General features: G+C 44.6%; 1 protein-coding gene across 7 annotated transcripts in view; it reads right to left on the bottom strand.

The window, feature by feature from the left end:
* Positions 1–8940: 8940 nt before the first annotated feature.
* Positions 8941–26828, bottom strand: part of LOC109916902 (peripheral myelin protein 22-like) — a 52850-nt gene continuing 34962 nt past the window's right edge. For all 7 annotated transcript variants that reach the window (XM_048617561.1, XM_020516658.2, XM_048617557.1 and 4 more), the window contains 4 exons: positions 23255–23376; positions 21383–21479; positions 16960–17100; positions 8941–10686 (listed from right to left, as the gene is read on the bottom strand). In XM_048617561.1, coding sequence (XP_048473518.1) covers positions 10529–10686; positions 16960–17100; positions 21383–21479; positions 23255–23332 — 474 coding nt within the window. In that variant the 5' untranslated portion in view covers positions 23333–23376 and the 3' untranslated portion in view covers positions 8941–10528. The remainder of the gene's footprint in view (positions 10687–16959; positions 17101–21382; positions 21480–23254; positions 23377–26828) is intronic.

Here is a 26828-nt window from a genome sequence, read left to right as displayed (position 1 = left end):
CTGTGAAGAAAAAATCAGAGTTAATGTTTTGGGTCTGGTGACCCTTCCTCAGAACTGTATTGAGGAAGGGTCACCGGACCTGAAACGTTAACTCTGATTTATTCTTCACAGGTGCTGCCAGACCTGCTGAGTTTTTCCAGCAACTTCTGTTTTCGTTCCTGATTTACAGCATCCGCAGTCCTTTCGGGGTTTTTTTTGTAGCAAAGAATTTAGCTCAGAGGAGGGGACAGAGGGAGAGGCGGTGAAGGGGAAACGGGTATGTAGGTGAGAGGGAAGAGGAGGAGAAACTGTTGAGGTGACCTATAGGGTAGAAAAGGTGAAGGTACAGGGGGAGTGAAGGGAATGAGTAAGGAATGGACAAGGGATGGGGAAAAGCTAAGAGGAGAGGAGGGAGACAGGAGGAAAGCAAGGTGAAAGCTGGAGATGGAGAAAGGTAGGGAGCAAGAGCTGGAGAAACTATAGGAAGAAAAAGAGAGAAAACAGTGAGAGGGATGGAACGTTGGTACAAGACATAAAGTGGATAAGGTGAAAGAGACGGGGTTCAAGACTTGCCTGAGTGGAGGGGGACGACTTTTGTGCAAAAGGTCAATGTTTGTCTGGGCGTTATGCATTGCTTGAACAGTGGACTGAGAGAACTCATTTTTGATTGGCCGTGAAATGGGTTATGGTGACTATACCTTTTCCAGAGTCCATTCTGCTTTGGCCAACCACAAATTCCATTCACACTGTGCCTTTGCAGAAGCTTTCTTTCAAATTTCCAGTAAGGGAACTTGTGGACGTGTTTTATTTTGGATTATTATCTTTAGAAAGAGCATATGGAGAAAAGAAAGTCCCTTTAACAGTTGTGTGAAGCACAGTGAGTGCTGAAACCAATGCCTACAAATGTAATGTTTTTTGAATACTGAAAACATCAGTTGTTTCAATATATTACAGATGTCATTAGTTTCTAACACTATTTTTCATTAGTTTTGTAAAGAGAATGAAGATGTTGAATATCAAAGCACCTGCAGATTTACAGCAACTTGTATCTGAATGCTGACTTTAGGACAATGTCACCTGGCACTTTACAGGAGCATTGTGAATCAGAATTTGACACTGCAAAAGGCAAGGGGGCTTTTCCTAAACTGGGTTGAAGATGTGAGTTCTAATAAATATCAGAAAAAAGGAAAGAGTGTTAGAGGGATGGAATTATTTAGGGAGGAAATTCCAGACCATCATTTAACATTGACCAAGGGCAAATCGGACTGGGATCTTGGGTAAATCTCCTGCCATTCTTCAAGTCAAAAATGCCATGAGGTTTTTAAAGTTCAATGAAACAGGAATGTTGGAGCAAGCACAGGCCATCCAGCCCCACAAGTGTATTCTATCACCAACTGATATCTTGGCTGAACTGTTAACTAACGTCACATACCCCTCGAATGCCCCTATAAGTTTGGTTAAGATTATAATAATAATCTTTTGATAAACAAAATTTATCAACTTCAAATTTAGAATGAACAATTAATCCAACACCAATGAGTGATTGTATTGAGGCTTGGTGAGACCAAACATAAGGAAGGATAAGCTTGCAATAGAAGGAGTGCAGGGAGGTTCATTAGACCAAATCTTGGATGGTGGCAGTGTCCAGTGACAGGAGATTGCGCAAATCTGGACTGTATTTTCTAGAGTCTAGAATAACAGGAAATGATGTTATTGAAACTTCCAAAATGGCTAGACAGGGAAGATGCTGCCATGATTGGGAGTTATCTAGTACCAAGAGACACTATATCAGAATAAGGGGCAAACCATTTAGAACTGAGATGGGGAGGAATTTCTTCGCTCAGAGGGTGGACAATCTTTGGAATTCTTCCTGCAGAAGGCTACGGAGGCTCAATCTTTGAATATGTTCAAGGCAAAGACCAAGAGTTTTCACAGTAGTACGAGATGAGGGATATGTGGGTAGTGCAGGAAAAATGACATGGAGGTGGAATGGCCTGCTCCTGTTCCTCTTTGGGGAAGAGAGTTTCTTTGTGTGTAGAAGTTCCAAATTTCACTTTCCAAAACTCTGGTTCTAACTTTTAGTCAATACCCCCTAATCTAAAGACTTGGAGAAATAGTTGTTGTCTATCTTATCTATCTGCTTACATAATCACAGAATTGTTATGGCACAGAAGGAGGCCATTCGGCCCATTACGCCTGCATTGGTTCTATCCTCTAGTGCCAATCTCCTGCCTTTACACCCCTATCCCCGCACACTAGTTCTATCCAAATAATCACCCAATGCCCTCTGTTTCCCCATGCATTGTGACAACCCCTATTTAATTATTCTTCAATACTCTAAATTCCAGAGAATACAATCCTTTCTTCCATCATCTTCCCTTATAATTTAACCACTAGAGTCCACACATCATTCTGGGAAATCCATGCTACATTTCCTGTGAAGACCAAGAATAGAAGAACAGTCTTTGACTTTATGTCTCATCTGTAAGGTAATGTTTCCAATGATGCAGCACCCTCTCAGAACTGTCTCAGTGTGGAAATCATGTGTGAATCCCTCTCAGTTAGAAACTGAGCCAAACCCACAGACAACCAATCCCTTTTGAAAATTATTTGGATATGGCAAAAAGGGTCCATAAAAGTTCATGCCAGCCATTACTTATTAAACAGCTTTTATTTGTACAAGTTACATTGAGGATCCTCCAACAGCGGGCCTTTCGGCACTGGAGTTGCCCCACACCCAACCTTCCTGCAGCCAGTCTAACTTGCGAGGTAATCGGCACCTCTCAGCATCTAGGAAACCTACACTGCACGTCCTCAAAAGACCAAAATAATGGTCTAGTGGTTAGGATTCAGTGCTGTAGCCCCTGGGTTCAGTCCTCAGTCAGGGAAAGGCAATTTACTGGGACATAGGCAGAAGATTGGTATCAGACAGTAGAGCTGGAGCAGTCATGATGGACTGAATGGCCTTTTGAGAACTCTCCCTTTTCTTCAAATACTGTTGTAGGATCTTCTACGTTCAGTTAAGAAGGCTAAAGAGGGTTAAAATCTCATCAGTAAAGAGGGACCACCAACAGTGCAGCACTTTCTCAGTGCCGCTGTTTTATTAAGCTCTTTCCTTTGTTGAGTTGTTGTATTCATAGGCACACATTTCCTTAGAGACTCAGTCTACTTTGATGAAGCCTGCTAGACTCCTAATAGGGAGAATTCATTCTCAGCTGTTGGTCTGCGCAGTTCCCCGGAATCTTGTCAAACCCTCAGATTTAGGTGTTTCTGAAATTACGTCTATAAAGATAATGATTGTGTGTGTGTGTGTGTTCAGTCCATTCTCATGGCTGTCCTGTCTTCATCACAAGATGGGAGAAAAACCAACACAAAGACTGGATGGAAGACAAGGTCAGCCCAGCATCAGAGCAGAGATGCACTGTCTAATTCTCCATTTACCGTCTCCTAGATAACTACAAAGATTAAATGAGTTGGATCCCACTAAATTCGCCAATTATAAAGGCATTTTTCACAGAGTTTGCAATGAGCAGTGTCTCTGAGTTTGGTGGTAGTGCTGGTGGGGATGTGGAGGCTGGAAGGTGTACTAATTGGGCCAAAGCATGTAGACATGTGTCACAAAATCTGATTGTTTAATGTTCATATTTTCAGTGTTATGGGTGCCATTTTAGGTCCAAAATGGTGACCGCGATCCACTCTGCATATTTTTGGCATGAAGATACAAGATCAAGGTCCTTGAGGATGTAGAGTTAGCAGATTAAAATATCAGCACAGCCTAACACTCAGCGTTCTGAAGAAGATTTAATGTTAAGAGAGTGTTTTATACTACCAGACCTGCTGAGCTTCGCCAGCATTCTCTGTGTTTGTCACAGATCTCCAGCATCCACACCATTTTGCTTTTATTTGAGAGTCTGAGACTGACTGGACACCAACGTTCCATTTTCAACCTCAATGCTCCTGCCTGTCTTGACCTCGCCCAGCTAAAGGACCCACCCAGTCAGTGATACTTAAAGCCTTTTTTTTAAATTCACTCGTGGGATGTGGGCATCACCAGCTGGGCCAGCACTTATTGCCACCCCCTAGTTGTAGCAGAGAAGGTGGCTGTGAGCTGCCTTCTTGAACGGCTACAGTCTATCTGCTGTGGGTTGACACACAATATCATTAAGGAGGGAAGAAATGGTGATATATTTCAGAGTCAGGATGGTGAGTGGCTTGAAGGGGAACTTGCAGGTGGTTGTGGTCTCACGTATCTGCTGCTTCTGTCCTTCGAGATGGAAGTGGTCATTGGTTTGGAAGGTGCTGTCTGAGGATCCTTGGAGAATTGCTTCAGTGTATCTTGTGGATAGTACACACTGCTGTTCCTGAGTGTCACTGTTGGAGGGAGTGGATGTTTGTGGATGTGGTGCCAATCAAGCAAGGGTGCTTTGCCTTGGATGATGTTGAGTTTCTTGAGTGTTGTTGGGGCTGCACCCATCCAGGCAAGTGGGGAGTATTCCATCACACTCCTAACTTGTGCCTTGCAGATGGTGGACATGCTTTGGGGAGTCAGGAGGTGAGTTACACACCATAGCATTGTAAACTGGAATTGTTCATTAGGACTGTGCAGAAACCCTGAAGCAACTGACTCTCTGGGAATGGACCAGGAAATTGAAAATTCCGAAAGGCAATACCTCTGCATCTGAAATTCTCGGCATAAATCTTTTAAAATAGGAGACTTTGATGGGTTTTGACACACTTAATGTTTGTAGTAATCCAGGAAATGTTAGAGTTTCAAAAACGACTCCAACGCCCGAGTAACTGTTAAACTGACCCCTCCACGACTGATTCACCACTAACCCAAACCCCACGTCCCTGAATTTGATAGCCCCCACCACCGATCTGACAATAGTCCCCAATTGAACCTGCCGACCTGCACTCGCCTCAGTTAATGGCAACCAGACATCCCTCCAGCCCGACACCAGCCCAACCCAAAACCCCTTATCCCAACAATATCCCCTCTCACCATCCCCATCCCAAACCAACACCCTCCGCCCTGACACTGTCCCCAACCTGACAACACCCCAATCTGATCTGAAACCCACCCAACACAACACCAACTGCAATCGGAAACCCCTAAACAACCAGAACTCAACTGGAGTGCCTCTATCCTAATATCCCCCACCTCCCTACAACTACAACCTCTGACTCTTATAACGCTGCAATCTGATAGCCCCCACTCTCCAGGTCTCCATGAATAGATTTCCTATTGCGAGGTTTCCATTGACTAAAGAATGTGCCTTCAATTTCAAAGACATGGCAATGTTCTCCCTGCTCAGGATGCCGTTCCCATCAGTTTCAGCAAATTTTCCCACAATAATGCAACAAAGGAGTACGTTGACTTTAAGTGATGCACATTAGCTTGAAGTAATACCAGCCTCATGTGAATGTGTGCCGCCTGACACTGTCTGTAGTCACTCAATTCTACAGGTTAAACACGTGATATTGTCTCGGAGTCCTTTCTTGAGGGCTATCCAGTTGATCTCCATTGCTTATTACCACTTTTTTAACTGCACAAGCTAAGGACTGGAGAATACAATACCAAAGTATGGTAAAGCCTGTAATGTTATGATTCCAGTGGGAAGTTAACAATACCCACATTCTGATACAAGAGGAGACTCGGGTATTGAATAGGCTGAAACTTTGGTACAAATACCTGATAAAGACCTGACAAAAGGAAATGGAGCCTTATAATGCATGCATGTTACAGATTTTGAACATGGCCGAGTGTTGAATGAAATGATAAAAATGTATAACGGCCAAAGCTGACAGAATTAAGCTTTGTTCGAAAATGGCCTGAACGGAATTGAAGGCCAGAACATACCACGATTGTCCCTGTTCTATCCCGAGGCCAGGTACGCTATGCTCAGAGATAGCAAGATCTGCAGATACTGGATTCAGAGATAACAAACAGTGTGGAGCTGGAGGAACACAGCAGGCCAGGCAGCATCAGAGGAGCAGGAAAGTTGACGTTTCAAGTCGGGACCCTTCTTCAGAAATGGGGAGGGGGAAGGGAGCTCAGAAATAAAGAGAGAGAGAGAAGGGGTGGGGCTGGGAAGGTAGGTGGGATGGTGATAGGTGAGTGCATGCAGGGAGCGGTGGGGATTGGTCAGTGGGATGGGTGGGGCAGATAGGTGGGAGAGAAGATGGACAGGTAGTGTCAGGTCAAGGAGGCGGGGATGAGAGGGAGGGTTAGTCATTGGCTGGGCTGGGGTGGGGAGATTTTAAAACTGGTGAATTCCATGTCTAGGCCATCAGGCTATAGGCTCTTGAGGCAGAATATGAGGTGCTGCTCTTCCAGTTTGCAGTTGGCATCATTGTGACACTGGAGGAGGCCCACGATGGACATGTCACCCAGGGAGTGGGAGGGGGGAGTTAAAATGGTTTGCGATGGGAAGGTGTTCTCGTTTGTCACGAACAGAGCGCAGATGCTCTACAAAACGGTCTCAAAGTCTCCGCTTGGTCTCACCGAAGTACAGGGCGCCACATCGGGAGCAGCGGATGCAACAGACCAGGTTGGAGGATATACAGGTGAGCCCCTGTCGGATATGAAAGGTTTGCTTTGGGCCTTGGATGGAGGTGAGGGGAGAGGTGTGAGGTGTAGCTCTTCCTGCAGTTGCAGGGAAAGATGCCGGGTCTGGTGAAGTTAGTGAGGAGTATAGAGCAGACGAGGGAGTCGCGGAGAAAGCAGACCCTATGAAAGGCAGATAGGGGTGGGGAGGGAACTATCTCTTTGGTCATGGGGTCAGAGTGTAGGTGGTGGAAGTGGCAGAGAACGATACGTTGGATGCAGAGATTGGTGGGGTGATGCATGAGGACAAGATGGATTCTGTCTTTATTTTTGTTGGGGGGAGGCGACGTGAGGGCAGAGGTGCGGGAAATGCAAGAGATATATTTGAGGGCATTTTCAATCAGCGGACGGGCTAAGTTACAGTCCTTGAAATAGCAGGACATGTGCAGGAGTGGAATGCGCCATCTTGGGAGCGGACGTGACAGAGGCAGAGGAATTGGGAGTAGGGGATCGCATTCTTGCAGGAGGTGGGCGAGAGGTGTTGTCTAGGTCACTGGGGGAGTCAGTGGGCTTGAAATAGATGTTATGCTGATGTTTTTATAGATGACAGGAGAGCACTTTAGACCTAGTGGCTACAATCTCATCATTAGGCAAGTTGTCCAAGGATTTGAACTCCACTGCACACAGTCCAATCCAGAACATGATCTCTATATACTGGGCTGGTGTCCATTGGACTGCTGGTATTCAAGCAGAGTGACCACTGACTCAGGACCATGTTTCTAACCCAAGTTGGGTTTGACCCTGCAAATCAGACAGCCAGCTCTGAATCCTGGATTAACAGCCAGAGACTTGTGCCCATTTGATGCAGTATGAACTGGCATCAGCATATGCAAAATGGAGATAAGTGACATTCATGTCACACAAAGTACCAAGCAATGACTGACTATCTCCAAGCTAAAAAAAAAACAACTATCCATCACCCCTTGACTTTCAGTGGCATTGTCATTACTGAATCACCCACTTTCATCATGGTGGGAGTTACCATTAACCAGAAACTGAATGGAACTGGACTAGCTACGCTGTGTTGCCATAGTCTTACCTGGCTTTAGGGCTACACTGTTATTATAGAGAGATGACTGATGGTGATTTAACCTGAGGGCCACCATACGTCTGGCAAGGGGTGAGATTGAGAAGGGGAGTCTTTCATGGTAACCTCAGCCCGTGCAGGAATTGAACCTAATGATAATGATTTGTAATGATAACTGCTGAGCATTTGTGTGGGCACCTATGCCATAATAATGTCAGACCACATGGAACTAGGAGTATGTAGATTCCCAGAGATTTCCTTCATTACTCTCTCCTATTATAGAGTTATACAAAATAAATTTGTCGATATTCACTGACATGGCCCGGCCACTGTCTGTCAACAACCCTGATCCAATCTTACTCCAATTGCCAGTCACCTAAAATCTTAAACACAGTTGAAAATATTCAACTTAGACCTTCCAAAGCTTTGGCTTACAGATTCTTTAACCTAATTTAGCCCTGCAATCATACCACTTTAAATGGCGTCCCTTTGTTCCCAGTATTCCTTCCTTTCTGGCTACATCTGCAGTAGTCCACATTGCAAAATTCCCCTCAATAAATGTTCCAGTCTCCCTCTCAATAAGGAAAATAGACCTACCTATGCCCTGGATCCTAAATCATCTGCACCTCAACTCTAATGGTTCTACATCCCTCAATACAATCACTCAGGTCTCTTTGAAATTTTCTTCTTTCATCAATCATTTCTCACATCTCCTTCATTGATTTGTGGCCCATTGTTACATTGCAACTACAACCCCATCATCTCTAAAGCACCTCAAATCAATTTTCTTGGTTAAAGGCTAAGCAAATTGTTGCCTTTAACTGCTCTGCTACAGAGCCTTGGATATTAGGTTAGGTTCGAGTGTAAAAGTTTTTTTTTTGGACCTTTAATCTCCCCAAGTGATTTATGTGAGGACCATCTGGGAGCATTTCCTATTTAAACTTATTCAGCAGTTGTAGGTCTCACTGGCCGGGTCAAAATTTACCACTCATCGTCAATTACTCGAGCTGCCTTCTTGAAATGTTGCAGACCATTGGGTGTAATGTTGTTAGAGAGGGATTTCCAGGATTTTGACCCAGCGACACTGAAGGAACAGTGATTATTTTCAAGTCAGGATGGGGCTTGGAGGGGAACTTGCTTGTACCTGATCCCATTGTCCTTCTAGATGGCAGCAGACATGATGGGCTTGGAAGGTGCTGTCTGAGGAAGATTGGTGAATTTGTGCATCTTCAGGACAGTACAATTACAATGAATGGGCTTCTACCCTGTACAGTACATTAAAAACGACACCAATGCCAGACCTGAACATAGAGACAGTTCTCCTTAGTAACAATATAATATTCATTTATTACTAGTTAGCATATTTCTGCTTATTTATTTCTAAAAAACATGTTTATGTAGCGGCAGTCTTACAAAAAAAAAACACAAGACAAAACAATCCCTCCTCTCTCAGGACAACGCACTTTCCACTGTCTTTACAGAAGACTAACTGGAAGTAGTTTGGCAATTATTGGGGGGGAGGGGGTTGTAAGGGGTTGGAGGAGAAAGATTTATCTAAGCCTAGCAATATTTTTTTAAACCGAGGAATACCCAGTGACTAGGAGACTCGTTTGACAAAGTTGAGTAAAAGTGGGAAGGAAAACGGCCCCCCTAGTTTGTACAAATATGTCACCGTTTGTTGCAGGAGCATCATTTGAAGACTACATCATCAAAACTAAAATATGTTAGAAAATGGCTTGAAAGCATTTTTGAAATAAATGGCCCTGGAAATATTCTTTTCTTAAAAAAAATTTCTAAAGTTTAAAAAAAAAGGAATACTGTCAGATGGATCAGGGAAAAGTTTTGGGACTTCTCGGAAAAAGGTGTTTTGCTTCTGGTTACATCTGACCATTCTCCCCATCAGTGGCTCCCTCAGCCAGTTATTGAGATGACAAGGGTAGAGAGCCATAACTCAGGTTCTCAATGAGTCAAAGCCCTCTGTGGCATTGCAGGGGTGAGCAGTTATTTCCATCCACAATCCCCACCCTCTGCCAAGGAGCAGCTTCCAGCAGGCCCCCTCATTAAGGGTAGGTCTTCCAAAGGAGGGGCAAAAAAGTAAGAAGGTGTAAAAGAAAGGAGCCCAGGTCCCATCTAGTGCAGGCATGGGGCTAGCCAGCAATGCAAACAAAGATACGTCCTAGAATTTAATTGCATCTCCATAGGTGAAGACTATACTCAGCTGCTGGATCGGAGATAGATAGTTTCCTTCTCGCCAACCTTCCAATCAGACACATTCCTCTGGCCAGGAACACACAATGGGATGTCATTCCAGTGTAATAGCAGTTTCTCAGCAGCATGAGGCGCTATGCGTTGATCTGCTCATGATCCCAGAGACAAGACACCAGATCCAAATCTTACAATGGTGATTCAAAGCAAACTCTTTCATTTAAGGTTTCATGTTTCCTGGTTCACTTTGGTTAGAAGTAACCATTTAAAAAAAAAGTTAAAAATTGCCTTGTTTTTGCCCGAGGGGATAGGACACAGGATTATTAAAGGCCTGGGGATTACACCAACAACTCCTATCCACATCCCCCGCCCTGCCCCACCCCACCCTCTGTCCAACCCCACTCCGCACAAACTCAGCAAAAAGGAATAGGATAGACTTTGCCCTTCCGTGAGCACCTCACCCATCTAACTGAAATAAAGCCTGGTTTTAGGGAAGGCGTTTTTACACTGAAATGAAAGAGTCAAGGATTGGAGAAGAGAATGTGAGCGAAAGGAGCAGATTTGAGAAAAGAATTTACAAAAATAACTTCCCCTTTTTCAAAACGGAATTACAGTTGAACATTGCTCCAGAAACTAGCACATGCTCGGGCTCCCAAGATCCACCTTCCAAGAGCAATCCCAGCAGCCTCTAGTGCATTTGCCACCAGCCTCTACTCCCGTTTGCGGAGGATGACGTATATTATGCTGCTGAGAAGTGTCAAGGGGAAGCAGATCCAAGCCAAGATGTACGAAGACCCATACAATCCATTCTTGTCAGCAGAGTGGAAGTGAACGGTGTAGACACTAGCTGCAGTGATCACGCAGAGACCTGGAACAGGACACAACCATTGTTAAATAGCACAATGTTGTATAAGGCACTTAGCAGCAGAAAGATTAGATCTACCCATCAGGGTACAAAAGGACTGTCCCTGGGAGGAGCAAACCAATTGCAAGATGGTTTCTACACTAGTTTTTAATGTGCAAGATCTATGTCAATAAACAGTCCTATATATCTGCACTTGAGTTTATCCTGAGGTCTTGAGATTCTCGTAGAATATAGATGTAATCGAACTAGCTATTAAGTATCATGTGATTAACAAAATACTCCATACCTAATTTAATTCATTTGTGGGATGTGGGTGTCACTGGCTGGGCCCAGCATTTATTGCATGTCCCTAGTTGCCCCTTGAGAAGGTGGTGGTGAACTGCCTTCTTGAACCACTGCAGTCCACTTGCTGTGGGTTGACCCACAATGCCCTTAGGGAGGGAATTCCAGGATTTCGACCTAGCGACAGTAAAGGAACAGCAATATATTTCGAAATCAGGATGGTGAGTGGCTTTGAGGGGAACTTGAAGGTCATGGTACGTGTAATAAAAGTACTCTGTTCAACTGGAACAAGCCTCTCTTCTGCCAATGACTGTGGGCATTCTTCCCCACTTGGCATCAGGAACTTCGATTTGTTATTTAGTATTTTACTATAGTTTAATACTTATTATAACTTAAACTAATAAGGGGAATTGGTAGCAGTGAATCTATGCAAGGCATCTTGGATGGCATTAGCAAACCTGACCATGTGTGCCTTCTCTTTGGGAAATGCCAATGGCTTTTATGTTGAAATCATCAAAAGAAAGTCAGTTAACAAGGTGTAGAGCTGGATGAACACAGCAGGCCAAGCAGCATCAGAGGAGCAGGAAAGCTGACGTTTCGGGCCTAGACCCTTCTTCAGAAATGGGGAAGGGGAAGGGGGTTCTGAAATAAATAGGGAGAGAGGGGGAGGTGGATAGAGGAGAAGATAGGTGGAGACGAGACAGACAGGTCAGAGAGACGGGGATGGAGCCAGTAAAGGTGAGTGCAGGTGGGGAGTTAGGGAGGAGGTAGGTCAGTCCACGAAGGACAGACAGGTCAAGGGGGCAGGATGAGGTTAGTTGGTAGGAGATGGGGGTGGGGCTTGAGGTGGAAGGAGGAGATAGGTGGGAGGAAGGACCAGTTAGAGACGCGGGGACGAGCTGGGCTGGTTTTGGGATGCAGTAGGGGGAGGGGAGATTTTGAAGCTTGTGAAGTCCACATTAATACCATTGGGCTGCAGGGTTCCCAAGCAGAATATGAGTTGCTGTTCCTGCAACCTTCGGGTGGCATTGTTGTGGCACTGCAGAAGGCCCAGGATGGACATGTCGTCTGAGGAATGGGAGGGGGAGTTGAAATAGTTACCCTGCACCCCAGGCCATTGTGCCCTCTGACGTCAGGCAGGCAAGCTGTTCAAATGCTATGGCCTAGTGGTAATGTCACTGGAGTGATAATCCAGCGGCCCATACATGCTCTGGGGATGTGGGTCCAAATCCCACCATAGTAGCTGATGGAGTTTAAGCAAAATAAACGTGGAATTAATAAATATGGAAAACCTAGTATCAGCAATGATGACCAGGAAATTATTGATTAGTGTAAATAGCCAATTGATTCACTAAACTCCTTCAGGAAATGGAATATGCCATCATTATAGGGTCTGGCCTATGTGTGACTCCAAACCCATGGCAATGTTTTTGTGTTGGCTGTCTTCAGAAATGACCTAGAAAAATTACTTAATAAAAGCCAAAAGAACTGTGGCTGCTGTAAATCAGGAACAAAAACAAAGTTGCTGGAAAAGCTTGGCAGGTCTGGCAGCATCTGGGAAGGAAAAAAACAGAGTTAACGTTTCGGGTCCGGTGACCCATCCTCAGAACCCGTTAGGAAGGGTCACCGGACCTGAAACTTTAACTCTGATTATTCCTTCACAGATGCTGCCGGACCTGCTGGGCTTTTCCAGCAACTTCTGTCTTTGTGTAGAAAAATTACTGGCCTTACCAGTAACACTTGTATCCAAGTGAAAGATTAACTAATAAACAAGATACTGAATGACCCATTGCAAACTTCACATATGCTGCACAGGACATCAGTGTCATACAGCATGGAAACAGACCCTTCAGTCTAACTAGTCCATGCCGACCATGTTCCCGAACTAAACTAGTTCCACTCGCTTACCTTTGGTCCCTATCCCTCCAAACCTTTCCTATTCACTTACTTATCCGAACATCTTTCAAGTGTTGTAACTGTACCTGCATCACTTGCTCAGGCAGTTCATTCCACTCATGAACGACTCTGCTAAAAAAGTTGTCCTTCATTTCCTTCTTAAAGCTTTTTTCTCTCATCTTAAACCTATGCCTTCTAGGTTTAAACTCCCCCACCTGAGGGAAAAGACCCTTGCTATTCATCTTATTTATGCCCCTCATGATTTTATACACTTCTATAAGGTCACCCTCAACCTCTTCCGCTCCAGTGAAAATGTCCCAGCCTATCCATCCAATTTAATCACTCAAACTCTCCATTCCCAGTGACATTCTAGTAAGTGTTTCCTGAACCTGCTCCAATTTAATAATATCCTTTCTACTGCAGGGTGACCAGAACTACACACAGTATTCCAGAAGAGGCCGAACCAACATCCTGCACAACCTCAAGTTGCGCAGGACATCCCAACTCCTACACTCAAAAGGTACGAGCAAGCTAAATCTTAACCATCCTGTCTATTTGTGACACAAATTTCAAAGAACTATGTTGCTGAACTCCTAGGTCTCTCTGTTCTACAACACTCCAAGTCCCACCATTAATTGGCTAAATCCGACACTTGTTTGTTTTATCAAAATGTAATACCTTGCATTTATCCAAATTAAACTCCATCTGCTAATCCTCAGTCCATTGACTCAATTAATCAAGATCCCTTTGTAATCTTAGGCAACCTTCTTCACTGTCCACTATACCATCAATTTTGGTGTCATTTGCAAAATTATTAACCTTGCCTTTTATATTCTTGTCAAATTGTTCGAGTTGGCTCCAAAGTTCTTTTTAAAAGTGATTTAAAAATCTGTACAAGGCAACGTGAGCATCATTGGCTCTCTCTACTTACCCCCAAAGGAGGTCTTATTTGGGCCTGCTGGAGACTGTATGGTGTTGGTGCACCCAGTGTTATTAGGGAGGGAGTTCCAGGATTTTGACCCAGTGAGCATGAAGAAAAGCGATATCATTCCAAGTTAGGATGGTGTGCAGCTTGGAGGGGGATTTGCAGGCAATGGCAGTGCCAAGGGTGGAAATCACGGGCACCAGTGCTGCTCCTGGCCTGGGCCCACAGCACCAGCTCTGCTCACCAGTGTGAGCACAGTTTATCCCCAAACAGCCCTGAATCCTAATATATACCCCCAATCCCAGGCCATGGGTGCTGGTGTTCCCATGCATCTGCTGTCATAGCCCTTCTCGTTGGTTTGGAATCCCCTGCTGAATGACAATGCTTGCCTGAGAAAAGGGGGATTTATATCCAACTAGTACCAGTTTAAGAGTCTAGTTACTATGTGTGGGCTGATAATCATATTTAACAAAAGGACACAAGGTTAAGGTATTAGGTTTCTTCTTGATCCATTGCTATGAATATACTGCTACTGGGTGGCTCAGTGGTTAGAACTGCTGTCTCTCAGCACCATGGATCTGGCTTCGATTCCAGCCTTGGGTGACTGACTGTGTGTAGTTTGCATGTTCTCCCTGTGTCTGCGTAGGTTTCCACTGGGTGCTCCAGTTTCCTCCCACAGTCCAAAGATGTGCAAGTTAGGCTGGATTGGCCATGCAAAATTTCCCATATAGTGTCCAAGGATGTTTAGACTAGGTGAATTAACCACGGGAAATGTAGGGTTACAGGGTTGGGTCTGGGTGGAATGCTCTTTGGATGGTTAGTGTACTGAATGGCTTGCTTTCATATTGTAGGTATTGCATGAAAAGGACTCTGTCCTGTTCAATTCAACCCCGTTATTGTTAGAGACCCAAGTCTGGCCTATATATGACTCCAAACCCACAGCAGTGTGATTAACTCTTAATTATCTTTGGGGTGATCTAGCAAGCCACTGTTTGAGAGAAGTTAGGGATGAGGTAATGAGTGCCAGCTTTGGCAGTGATTCCACATCCCAGTAAGGAATAAAGAATATTGTCTTCCTTCAATGTGTTTGGGTCAAAGACATGGAACACCTTCCATAACGGCACTGCAAATTTGCCTACACCACTGCAGTGGTTCAAGACAGCAGCTCACCATCACCTTAAGGGAAAATAGGAACTAACAGCAATGCTAGTCTAGCCAGTAACAGCTGTGGCACATGAGCAAGTAAAAGCAGAAGGTATGCTTGGTATCAAATCATAGATTGTTGTGCTGGAGCCTGACCCTTTCTCCCAAATATGAAACAGTGGTAATGAGACTGATGTAGATTTACTTGGCCAATGTGTTTCCCGTTGCCAAGGAGGGGAGGATGGAGGCACCCATTTTGAGATCAGGTTACAGGCTTTCTTATAAACCTAACAATATCAGAGACAGAAGGGCAGCTGCAGTTTTGGTCTCAAGTAATCTGAAGCTGACTGGGCGGAGGGAGAGCTAGATGACAGACATTGGCCAGGCTTGAAACTTAAGCAGAGAAAACACTAACTCTGTTGTGCGCCTTAGGGAACAGGGGTGAGAGTTCACGTTCTATTTTAACCTAATCCCTGAGGAGTAAAATACAGCTGAAGCTAGGGGGAAGAGTCTGGTGAGAAAACTCAGTGGAAGATAATATTGGGACAGGAAAAAAGGACAGAAATAACATCCTTGGGAGCTGTAAACTACATTAGTCTGAGGAGAAATGAATGTCTGCTTAACAGACTGTGTAAAACAAAATTGGAGTTTTCAATTGTATTTAAAAGACAGAGAAAAGGGCAAAATATGAAAAATAGTTTAAAATTTAAAGGCCTACAAAAATAATGCTTAACTAGGTCTTTTATTAGTGATACAGTAAAAGTTCTTTTAAAATGTGAAACTGTGACACATCATCCTTGCAGCTAATAACCATTTGGATATATCACAGCGTGGTTTGGCAACTGCTCTGCGCAAGATCACAAGAAACTAGAGAGTTGTGAACACAGCCCAGTCTGTCACGCAAACCAGCCTTCCTTCCACTGACTCCATCTGTACCTCCCTCTGCCTCAGGAAAGCAGCCAATGTAATCAAAGACCCCTCCCACCCCCGTTACTCTCTTCCACCCCCTTCTGTCGGGCAGAAGATACAAATGTTTCAATACAAATAGATTCAAGAACAGCTTCTTCCCCACTGTTATCTGACTTTTGAATGGACCTCTCAAATGTTATTTCTGACCTCTCTCCCTGCACCTTCTCTGCAGCTGTAACACTGTATTCTGCACTCTGTTCTGCAACTCTGATGTAGCTTTTATGGTACAAACTGCCTGTGTAGCATGCAAAACAACACTTTTCACCGTATCTTGGTGCATGACAACAATAAAAATCAATTACTAGAAGTTCAAATTTCTCTGCAATTTAACCAGTTTCCATGGAGATCACAAGACCTTTGATAATCAGTATTAATTACTCTCCTATTAAATTTCCAGGGCAGCATGTACATGGGGTGTGGAAGGAAGGCTGAATGGAATTGAATGAAAGCCTTTCGATGCCTTTAGTAGTCATAGAAGTGTACAGCACAGAAACAGACCCTTCAGTCCAACTCATCCAAGCCAACCAGATATCCCAAATAAATCTAGTCCCATTTTCCAGCCTTTGGCCCATTTCCCTTGAAACCCTTCCTCTATTCATACAGCCATTCAGATGCCTTTTAAAATGTTGCAATTGTACCAGCCTCCACCACCTCATCTAGCAGCACATTCCATATATGTACACCCTCTTCATGAAAATAAAATTGCCCCTTGGGTCCCTTTTAAATCTTTCCTCTCTCAATTTAAACCTATGCCTTCTAGTTTTGGACTCACCTACCCTGGGAAAAAACACCTTGGCTATTCACCCTATCCACACCCCTTATGATTTTGCAAACTTCTATAAGATCATCCCTCAGCCTCCGACACTTGTTTTAAATGATGGTGTTTTTCTGTGATTTTCCATTAGGATGGTGAGATTTTCTGCCTGGGCTCTCTCTGGATGTCTGCCTTTGTTATTTCAACAAACAGAGATAGCACACTGAGCCATTTTTTTTTTTTTAAATCCCATCTTGCAACAGTAGTCTCCAGGTGGTCTTTAAGAGCAAATGTTGCACCAACTTACAGGAGAGCAGCTGAAAGAGACCTGTGAAGATAAATCGATTTCCTTTCTTCAGCGTGAAGAGCTGGCAGATGAAGACGAACAGCCCACAGCAGGTGAAGATCACAGCCAGTACCATGCCGGCCTGGACAGTCTGTAAATATTCTGAGAGGCAAAACAGATCAAAGATTAGGGGTCACCACATGACAAAGGAACCTCCTGGGGACTGTGTTATTTACCATTTGCTGCAAGCTTTAAAGCGGCAATTGAGAGCACTTCTTCCAACTGATGTTTATTGTCTTACAGAAAAAAAAACACAACGTGGGAGATTAGTGGTACAAATTTTCCCCTTCTTCCCACAGCTTCGGCAACATCATCGCCACATTGCTTCTGGAACCTTCTAGGTCACCCATTTCTTGACCCACTTGGGGTCCCAGAAAATTGAATTAGCTTTATTGTCACATGTACTCAAATGAGTACAGTAAAAAAACTTGTGCGTTGCCACTTACAGCGCAGCTTAGGTACAAAAGGTATCTAGGTACAGCTTCTTCAGTTACAACTTAGTTACACTGTAACTATGTCACAACACACGGCGCCATCTTAGGTACAGAGTACATACGTACAATCCTTAGTTAGGTCAGAAAAACAAAAAGCAAAGTTAAAAAGACAAACAGCACAGTTCCTCTCCAAAGGCTCTCCACGGCACAGCAGAGCAGGGGGCCTCCACACAATCTGACCACTGTCTGCCACCACCACCATTTTGAACCAGGACACCAGCATCACTGCTTCAGGTCCCTGACATCTCTGCCTACCACTGATCACCGCATCACAGGCTGGGGCCAGGAGTCTGAGGCCAAGAGAGTGGGGAAAGACAGAGACGAAGAGAGTACTGGAGTCAAAAGGCAAACAAACAAACAAACAAACAAACAAACAAACAATCTCCAGTTTGCATCTGTCCTACCCTTGCTTTATTCATCTCTCTGGACCATGAGTCCCCTCCTATCAACCCTTCGCTCAGTCTTCTGTAACCAAAGAATATAAAGAATTTTCCTGAAACCTCAGTTTCCAATTACTGTCCGATTGATCACAGGTCAGAACCCCGGATGACCCTATTGACATGTTGAACTTGAATTTCCATTCCTTTTTGAATAAAAGGGAGGGGACTGATACAATCAACATCACTCTTAATGTAAATCCAGTGGCTGTGCAGAGAGGAACTCTGGAGGGTCACACCTGTGTACGGGGCATGAATAGGGTGAATAGCCAAGGTCTTTTTCCCAGGGCAGAGAGTCCAAAACTAGAGGGCATAGATTTAAGGTGAGAAGAAAAAGATTTTTAAAAAAAGGGACCTATGGGTAAATTTCTCAAGCAGAGTGTGGTGCTTGTATGGAACAAGTTGCCAGAAGAAGTGGAGGCTGGTACAACTACAACATTTAGAAGCCATCTGATTGGGTATATGAATAGGAAGGGTTTAGAGGGATATGGGCTAAATGCTGGCAAACAGGACTAGATTAATTTAGAATACCTGGTCGGCATTGACGAGTTGGACCAAAAGGTCCGTTTCCATGCTGCATGACTCTGTGACTCTATGTATCAAAGAAACTTCAAATGGAGAAATGCATGAATTGCAAAACTGAACTGCAATCTCCTGGGAGTCTCTCAGAATGTGAGCATGATGACTTAAAAAAAAAGGAGAGACACACATTTGCATTTTCTCCCTTTCAAGTCTAGACAGAAGCAGTGGTTAAAAGCGAGCTTCAGCCCTGGTTGACGTTGGTGAGCGGCGATGGTCATGGCTTTGGGAAGAGACATTAAACCAGCTTGCAATGCAGGTGAAGACAGGGGAAAAGGTGCTCTCTTACTCCGCGCTGCCAGTCAGCCACCGTCAAAAGAAACCAGGGTAAAAGGAGCATCAACCAACTTGCAAAGCTAATAAATCTCAAAAGTCAACTGTTTAACTATGTCACGCCACAGGCAACGTCCAATTTAATGGTCACAATGTGAAGAAGAATAGATAGTGGAACAAATGACCCATATAGAGACCAACTGTACATCTTTTAAATTTCATCTTTGTTTGGACTCTTCTTATTCCCAATCTGAGTATGCATCATGCTAATATTTCTTCTCATATTTAATAACTATCTACCTCTATTGAACCAGGCTTCAATAGACTCCTTTTAAAATATAAATTCATTTGATTTGTGGGAAAAAGGTATCCATGAAGGTTTGGGCATTTGACCAACTGAAAGTCATTAAAAGGGGAGCCAATTCATCCACCTTCACCTGGGATCTTGATACTTTGGTGCAGCCCACTTGGGACCATCACAACTTGGGGAACCTCAGCGGAGATCCGGTTGTTACCAGGTTGTGCAAGTTCCATTTCCTTAAAGCACAGCATGACAGAGTTCACCTCCTTGTGCTGCTCTACCCCTCCCTTCCCACCAGTGATGCCCCTGCTCTTGAGCTGCAGCCTGTTTGAGCCCATCCCCATGGCACCATTGATTCTATGACTCTAGTTCAATCAGCATGGAATCAGATCCTTCAGTCCATGCCGATCAGATATCCTAAATTAACCTAGTCCTATTTGCCAGCATTTGGCCCATATCCTTCTAAACCCTTCCTATTCATGTACCCATCCAGATGCCTTTTAGATGTTGTAATTGTACCAGCGTCCCCCACTTCCTCTGGCAGCTCATTTCATACATGCACCACCCTCTGTGTGAAAACGTTGCCCCTTAGATCCCTGTTAAATCTTTCCCCTCTCACCTGAAACCTATGCCGGGGCAGGGAGGGGGGGGGGGGGGAGGGGGGGGGGGGAGGGTGGAAGAGCGAGCCAGCGAGAGCGCGAGAGACAGACAGAGAGCGCGAGAGACAAGAGCAAAAGAGGAGACCTTTCCCAAATGAAAAAGAAAATCAAAGGGCAGAAGGAGGAAGACAAGTGAAATTGGAAAAGTGACACATGCTGGTCTGAGTTGTCTGATACACTGCACAATGGAGGTCTGTGTGAACAATAAGATCATTTCCAAGTATGACTTGTTGAAATAGTCTACAGAAGAGGAGGCTTGTCCCTTCAACACAGTGAAGATTCAAATCTAGAGTGCGCAGATTATGCTGCTTGACAAAGTAAATTCCACCCATCTGCTCCTTAGTCCCTTTTCCCATTAACCCACGGCATCGATTACCCATTGGGTGAATTAGTTTCCAGAGTAAATGATCTGCTGCTGGTCTGCTCCACAGGAATGGAAGATTGTTGCTACATGTGGTCAGCAGGTGGCACCAGTGTTTCACACTGCTCAGAAAGCTATGGAAAGTCTAACTGAGGCCATCCTGAACTCAAGGATTTCCTGCTTAAGTTGTGGATGCTAGGCAAATAAACACAACAAAGTCAAACAGACTTTGAGAGGAAAGAGACTGGCTGAAGCTCATGAGCAGGATATATAACTTGGGAGATTTAGATAAAAGAGTATGAGTGGGGCCCCTCTTGTGGCACAGTGGTAGTGTCCCTACTCTGGACCTGGAGGCTGAGGTTCAAGTCCCACCTGCTCCAGAGGTGTTTAATAACAATGGCTGAACAGGTCAGTTAGAAAATTAGGTTAAATAAAAAACAGAAGAGTGAAAGTGCAAGAGGAGAGAGTGGAGGATAGGTTAAGTTAGGGCAGAGTCACAGCTGTACAGGTGTATAGCCCTTTGGCCCATCAAGTCTGTGCTGGTCAAAACAAGTATCTAACTATTTTAATCTCAATTTCATGGTGAAGATGACGGATCCAGCCTGATGCCTGAGGGACCAGGGGCCAGATACAGAAGCCATGGAGTCTGCCACTAGTCCTGGCCTAGGCCTCTTGCTCCACCCTGGCCTGAGCAGAGCAGCACCCTCTCCTAGGCCCCAAGCTTAACAGTGTGTTCTGTAACTAGAAACCTGATCAGCGAGGGTCAGAAGGCAATTCAACAACTGGGGCCTTCACTTCCAAAGCTAAATCTGGCCACCACTCTAATCCAAACAGGAGCCAAGGGGCAGAAATGATCACATCCAGTCAAACTGCCTCAGTCAATGACCTCCCATCTGGGGATAACAAAAACAGAAATTGTTGAAGAAGCTCAGCAAGTCGGACAGCATCTATAAAGAGGAAATAAAAAAAAAGCTAAAGTTTCAGGTCCATCACCCTTCTTTGTCAATTCTGACTGCACCTGAAACATTAACTTTGTTTTCTCTCCACAGATGCTGCCAGACCGGCTGAGTTTCCCCAGCCATTTATTTTGGTTTCTGATTTGCTGCATCGGCAGTTCTTTTGGCTTTTCTTACTTTCAACTTGGATGCTGCCTCGTTAATTAATCGAGAGAACAATTAAAAGCACAAGAAACTGCAGGGCTCCTGCATTAGTGCAAGTTTACCTTCCAGACCCCTCACTCTAATGAAAGACAAGATGCAAAGAGCCTTTCTCAGACTTACCTTCCTTGCCTTGATAGTTGACATCTATACAGCTGTTGTTTGTGTAGAAACACTGCTTCCAGATGTCCATGCAGTAATCCTTGCTGCTCCACCAAACCTGGTAATGAAACAAAAGCATAGTTACAACTCTCAATGCATTGGAGCATCTCTAGCGTGTCTTACAAATGGGCAAGTTATGTACTTGGCGACTCTGTGCTAACATCCAGAATCGGAGGCTCTTTTTATTTTAAAATGTGACATGGATTGAACAGGTTTCTACTTCCTCAAAACTAGCCTTCCCTTGAAAAATCTCTGGAACCTCAATATCCAGTCCCCAACAAATGAAACAGGCTGAAACATGGCCTTCTCATTATCAAACTGATCTCGAACCACCGACTGCCTCACCCTTCCCCCACCAGTGCCTCAAACCACTGGAAGTTGCTGCTCAAGAAAACAGGTTGGAATCCAGAAGGACCAGAAAATACTGAGGAGCGATTGGAAGGGAGTCCAACCACCTTTTTAATCTAAGGAAAGTTGTAGCATTTTTACGTCAATGTCCAACACTAGTTAGCTCCTCCCAGGATCTGTTCTACCTATCCTCATTGGAAGAGCTCAGAAAGCCCAGAGTCTGCAAACAACCCTTCAGTCCAACTAGTCCATGCTGACCAAGTTCCCAAACTAAACTAGTTCCACCTGCCTGTGCTTGGCCCATATCCCTCCAAACATGTCCTATTCATGTAACTTATCCAAATAGCTTTTAAACGTTGTACCTGTACCTGCATCCATCACTCCCTCTGGAAGATCATTCCACACACAAACCACTGTATTTAAAAAAATAACTTGTCCCCCATGCCTTTTTTAAAAAAAACTCTTCTCACCTTAAAAGATATGCCCATAAGTTTGAAATCCCCCACCCTCGGAGAAGACTCCTGCCATTCATCTTATTTATACCTATTATGATTTTATAAACCGCTGTAAGGTCACCCCTCAACTTCCTACACTCCCATGAAAAATGTTCCAGCCTATTGTTTAGATCTCAAACCCTCTATTCCTGGCAACATCCTGGTAAACCTTTTCGGAACCTGCTCTGGCTTAATAATATCCTTCCCATAACAGGGCAGCCAAAACTGTGCACAGTACTCCAGAAGAGGCCTCAGCAAAGTCCTGTACAACCTCCACATGACATCCCAACTCCAATACTCAAAAGGTCTGAGCAATGAAGGTAAGCGTGCTGATCACCTTCTTTACTACCTGTGACGCAAATTTCAAAGAATTATGAACCTGAACCCCTAGGTCTCTGTTCTACAACACTATCCAAGGCCCTATCATAAGTCCTGCCCCTGTTTGTTTTACCAAAATGCAATAACTCACATTAATCCGAATTAAAATCCACCTGCCACTCAGTGAAATAAACATTGATGTTTTGAAACCAGTTCACATTAGAGAAGAGGGAGTGCTGGGAAGGAGAAAGTTGTAGCATTTTTAGGTCTATGTCTAGCACTAGTTAGCACCTCCCGGGACCCATCCTTCCTATCCTGATGGGCAGAGCGCACTATGTGATGCCAGTTAACCCTTTCAGGTCTTACCTACTTCATACAACAGCCATATAGTGGATTCACCAGGTCACGAGAAAAGACTGGCATCATTAAGAAACAGGAACATTTCTACATGTTAGTTGGAACCAGTTTCCAGAGTTTGGGAATTTCCAAAGAACAGGAAGTGACAGAATGATTTTTAAAGTTTGTTTAGACTCCACTCTGGATGCCAAGTGGTGGGACCCTTTCCCAGGTGGACAGTTCTTCAGCTCAGCTAACTCTTCCCCCTCCTCCCTTTAGAGGCTGACATTTCTTGCTATCGAGTCACATCAGTGGAGCAAGTCGATTCCAAACTTACATTGTGGGCTGTGGAAATGATGAGGAGGATAATGGCAGTCAGATGCAGGAGGAAGATTGAGGTTAGCAACAGCAACATGATGGATTCAAGGAGCGGTCTTCAAATTGAGTCCAAGAGTAATGCTGCAAAGAATAGATCACAGAGTCAGGACATTTCATACAATTGTGGAATGTAACAGATTAGTGCAGTTGTTAGCTTTCCCAGAAACCAAAACAGAAACTACTTGAAAAGTTCAGCAGATCTGGCAGCATCTGTAGAGAGAAATCAGAGTTAAATGCTTCGGGTCCAGCGACCCATCCTCAGAACTAAATGGTAGCTCGGAAAAGGATGGTTTCTATGCAGATGATAGGGTGGGGAAGGAAGTCAGGAGTAAATGGTAGGTGGAGATAGAACCCAAACACACAAGAAAAGTTGGACAAAAAAGGAGTGAATAACAATTAGCCTAGGAGAATGAATAGCTACTAATACGGACAGTTGTGGCTAACATTGGATTATATATAACAGCAGACCATGCGATAACAAGGCCTGGTAATGTGGGGGCTGGGGTAAGGGTATGGGAGAAGGTGCCGCAAGCACTGAAATTGTTGAACTCAGTATTCACTCCTGAAAGCTGTAGAGTTCCCAAATGGAAAATGAGGTGTTATTGTTCCAGCTTGCACTGAGCTTAGCTGGAACACTGCAGCAAGCCTGGATTTCACAAGCTTCAAAATCTCCCCTCCCTCTACCGCATCCCAAAACCAGTCCAGCTTGTCCCCGCCTCCCTAACCTGTTCTTCCTCCCACCTATCCCCTCCTCCCACCTCAAGCCGCACCCCCACCTCCTACCGACTAACCTCATCCCGCCCCCTTGACCTGTCCGTCCTCCCTGGACTGACCTATCCCCTCCCTAACTCCCCACCTACACTCACCTTTACTGGTGCCATCCCCGCCTCTTCAACCTGTTTGTTTCCTCTCCATCTATCCTCTCCTCTATCCATCTTCTATCCGCCTCCCACTCTCTCCCTATTTATTTCAGAACCCCCTTCCCCTCCCCCTTTTCTGATGAAGGGTCTAGGCCCGAAACGTCAGCCTTTCTGCTCCTATGATGCTGCTTGGCCTGTGTTCATCCAGCCCTGCACCTTGTTGTCTCGGATTCTCCAGCATCTGCAGTTCCTACTATCCCTGAGACAGAGATGTTGGCCGGGGAACACAGTGGTGTGTTGAAGTGACAGGCAACTGGAAGCTCGGTCTTTTTTTTTTTTTTTTTGCACACAAAATTTAGGTGTTCTGTGAAGCATTCACCCAGTCTACACTTTAGCAGACCTGGAAAAGTTGACAAACTACATAGCAAGCCTTCGTCAGAATCCAGGTAACATCCAACAAGTACAGGAACTGGTACAAGAGCCTACAATTTTATATCTAGCTAGTACAGGGAGGTCTTGTGACAGTGGTAACGGCTCTATCTTTGGACCAGAAGCTCCAAGTCCAAGCACTAACTCAGTACTCAAATGGTCATAGAAAAGTTGTAATATTGTGACCAAACAGGCAGATTAGCAATCTGTAAATCCCTCCGACTTGCCTCTGACAATCAGCAAGAACTACTCGGTTTCCAGGTCCACCCGAACTGGGAGTGTTAGCTGCTGCATAACAGGTTCCCACACCCTCAAAATATACTCCACGTGTAGGTTCTCGCTAGGAGCGAGAGTCATCCTTGATTCAAGAGTCACTCTCTCACACACACACACACACAAAACCAGAGTGCACAACTTCATATTGAAGAATGGTTGGGTAGTTAGACCATATCCACCCCACTTGCCATGCCCATCGCTCTCACAGCAACGGGTGTTATATGCAGTACGGTGCAGATGCAGTCGAGTTTCCTCCGGGTGCTCCGGTTTCCTCCTACAATCCAACGATGTGCACGTTAGGTGGATTAGCTATGCTACATTGTTCTGTAGTGTCCAACGACGCACAGGTTTGTTGGATCAGCCGTGCTATATTTCCCCCTTAGTATCCAAAGATGTGCATGTTAGGTAAGTTAGCCATGGTAAATGCAGGGTTATGGGGATGGGGTGGGATGCTTTTCAGAGGGTTGGTGCAGACTTGCTGGGCCGAATAGCCTCTTTCTACACTGTACGGATTCTATGATTCTACGAACATGAACAACTGACACTACCAACATACAGCTGGTGTTGTCCCCATTATGTAATCTGCGATTGAAATGGAAATACATATATAAATACTACAGCTGTGTATCAGCTCCCACTGCACATGCTGACAAATTGATGGCAGAAGATAAACGAGGGTGCATGAATTCTGAACAATTATAATTTAATTTAACATTGCTTCAAAAATCACAGTGGACACTGGTCAATATTCATTACCAGACAGGTCCAGAGAGTCAGTGTCCTAGAGCATCACGCGCTACCTTACTGCAGCTGGCTACCTGGCCACCACTACCACCGCCAGGTGTAAATGCCATGTCAAATTCTGCATCTAAACTTGATTAACTTTGGTGACAAGTTTGAATTATGTCACAACACAAAGCATGAAAGATAGCAAAAAAAAAAAACCGGAAAAAAGGGTCATTTCTGCAACTGCTTTGACAGATCAGCACACAATCTGAAGTGTTGAGAGCCACGGAGCTGGCTTTAAAATGTAGTTGCTAGCTGTGGTGCAGCAAGTTCTTCAAAACAGGGACAGGATTAGCAAGCAGAAAATGTGTGTCTGGATGTTAGTCAGTAGTTAAATGTTGGGCAGGAAACCTGGGAGGCTTCCCTTGATCTTCTCTGAATGGTGCACGAGACCCTTTGCACCCAGCCACGCTCCACCAACCCTAGCTTCCCCCACCCCCCAAACAGTGCGGTGCTACCTCCCACTTCAAACAAGAAAAGCTGCCAGCTTGCCTCATGTTCGGTGTATATTGAGCCCATGCTCTTCAACGATGGGAAGATTGCCCTTCAAAATACTGCCCACATACCCTTCTGTCACAAGGAGTCGGGAATCGGACAAGATAGGATTAAAATCGCTACAGAATCTAGCGCCCAATAGAACTAGAGAGACAGAGAGAGGTGAAGAGTTTTGACAGTTTGTATTTGACAGAGGAAGAACAAACTTAAGCCCACAGCTAATCAAGGGTAAGTCATTCCTTTCCTGGGTGCTGCTATGAAAGTACTGGATGGTCATCTCAAGAGACAGATCCTGCCCAGCCAGTCAGTTCATTTGATGACAGCAGCACAGAGATCCATAAAATATCTCCCCTCCTCAGAGAGAGAGAAAAAAAATAAAGAGTATTGCTTTTTAAAAATTTATTCAGGAGAATGGGGTATTGATGTCAGGGCCAGTTTTTGTTGCCCATCCCTAAATTGCCCATGAACCGAGTGACAACCACCATCTGAAGTGGCCAAGCATAAGAAGCTGCCACATTGCTGTGGGTCTAGAGACACACGAAGGTTAGATCAGGGAATGACGGCAGATTTCTTTCCCTAAAGGGCATTGTTGTAGAACCACACCTCGTTCACAAATCACCGATTGTTGGTCAAAAAACATGAAGAGCAGCTTTCCACTTTCAGATCTATTAATTGAATTCAAATTCC

This window comes from Rhincodon typus, chromosome 37 (genome assembly GCF_021869965.1).
Source record: "Rhincodon typus isolate 14 chromosome 37, sRhiTyp1.1, whole genome shotgun sequence".
Lineage (NCBI taxonomy): Eukaryota > Metazoa > Chordata > Chondrichthyes > Orectolobiformes > Rhincodontidae > Rhincodon > Rhincodon typus.
The sequence above is the reverse complement of the archived record's forward strand: the minus strand, read 5'-3'. Positions and strand labels throughout refer to the sequence as shown.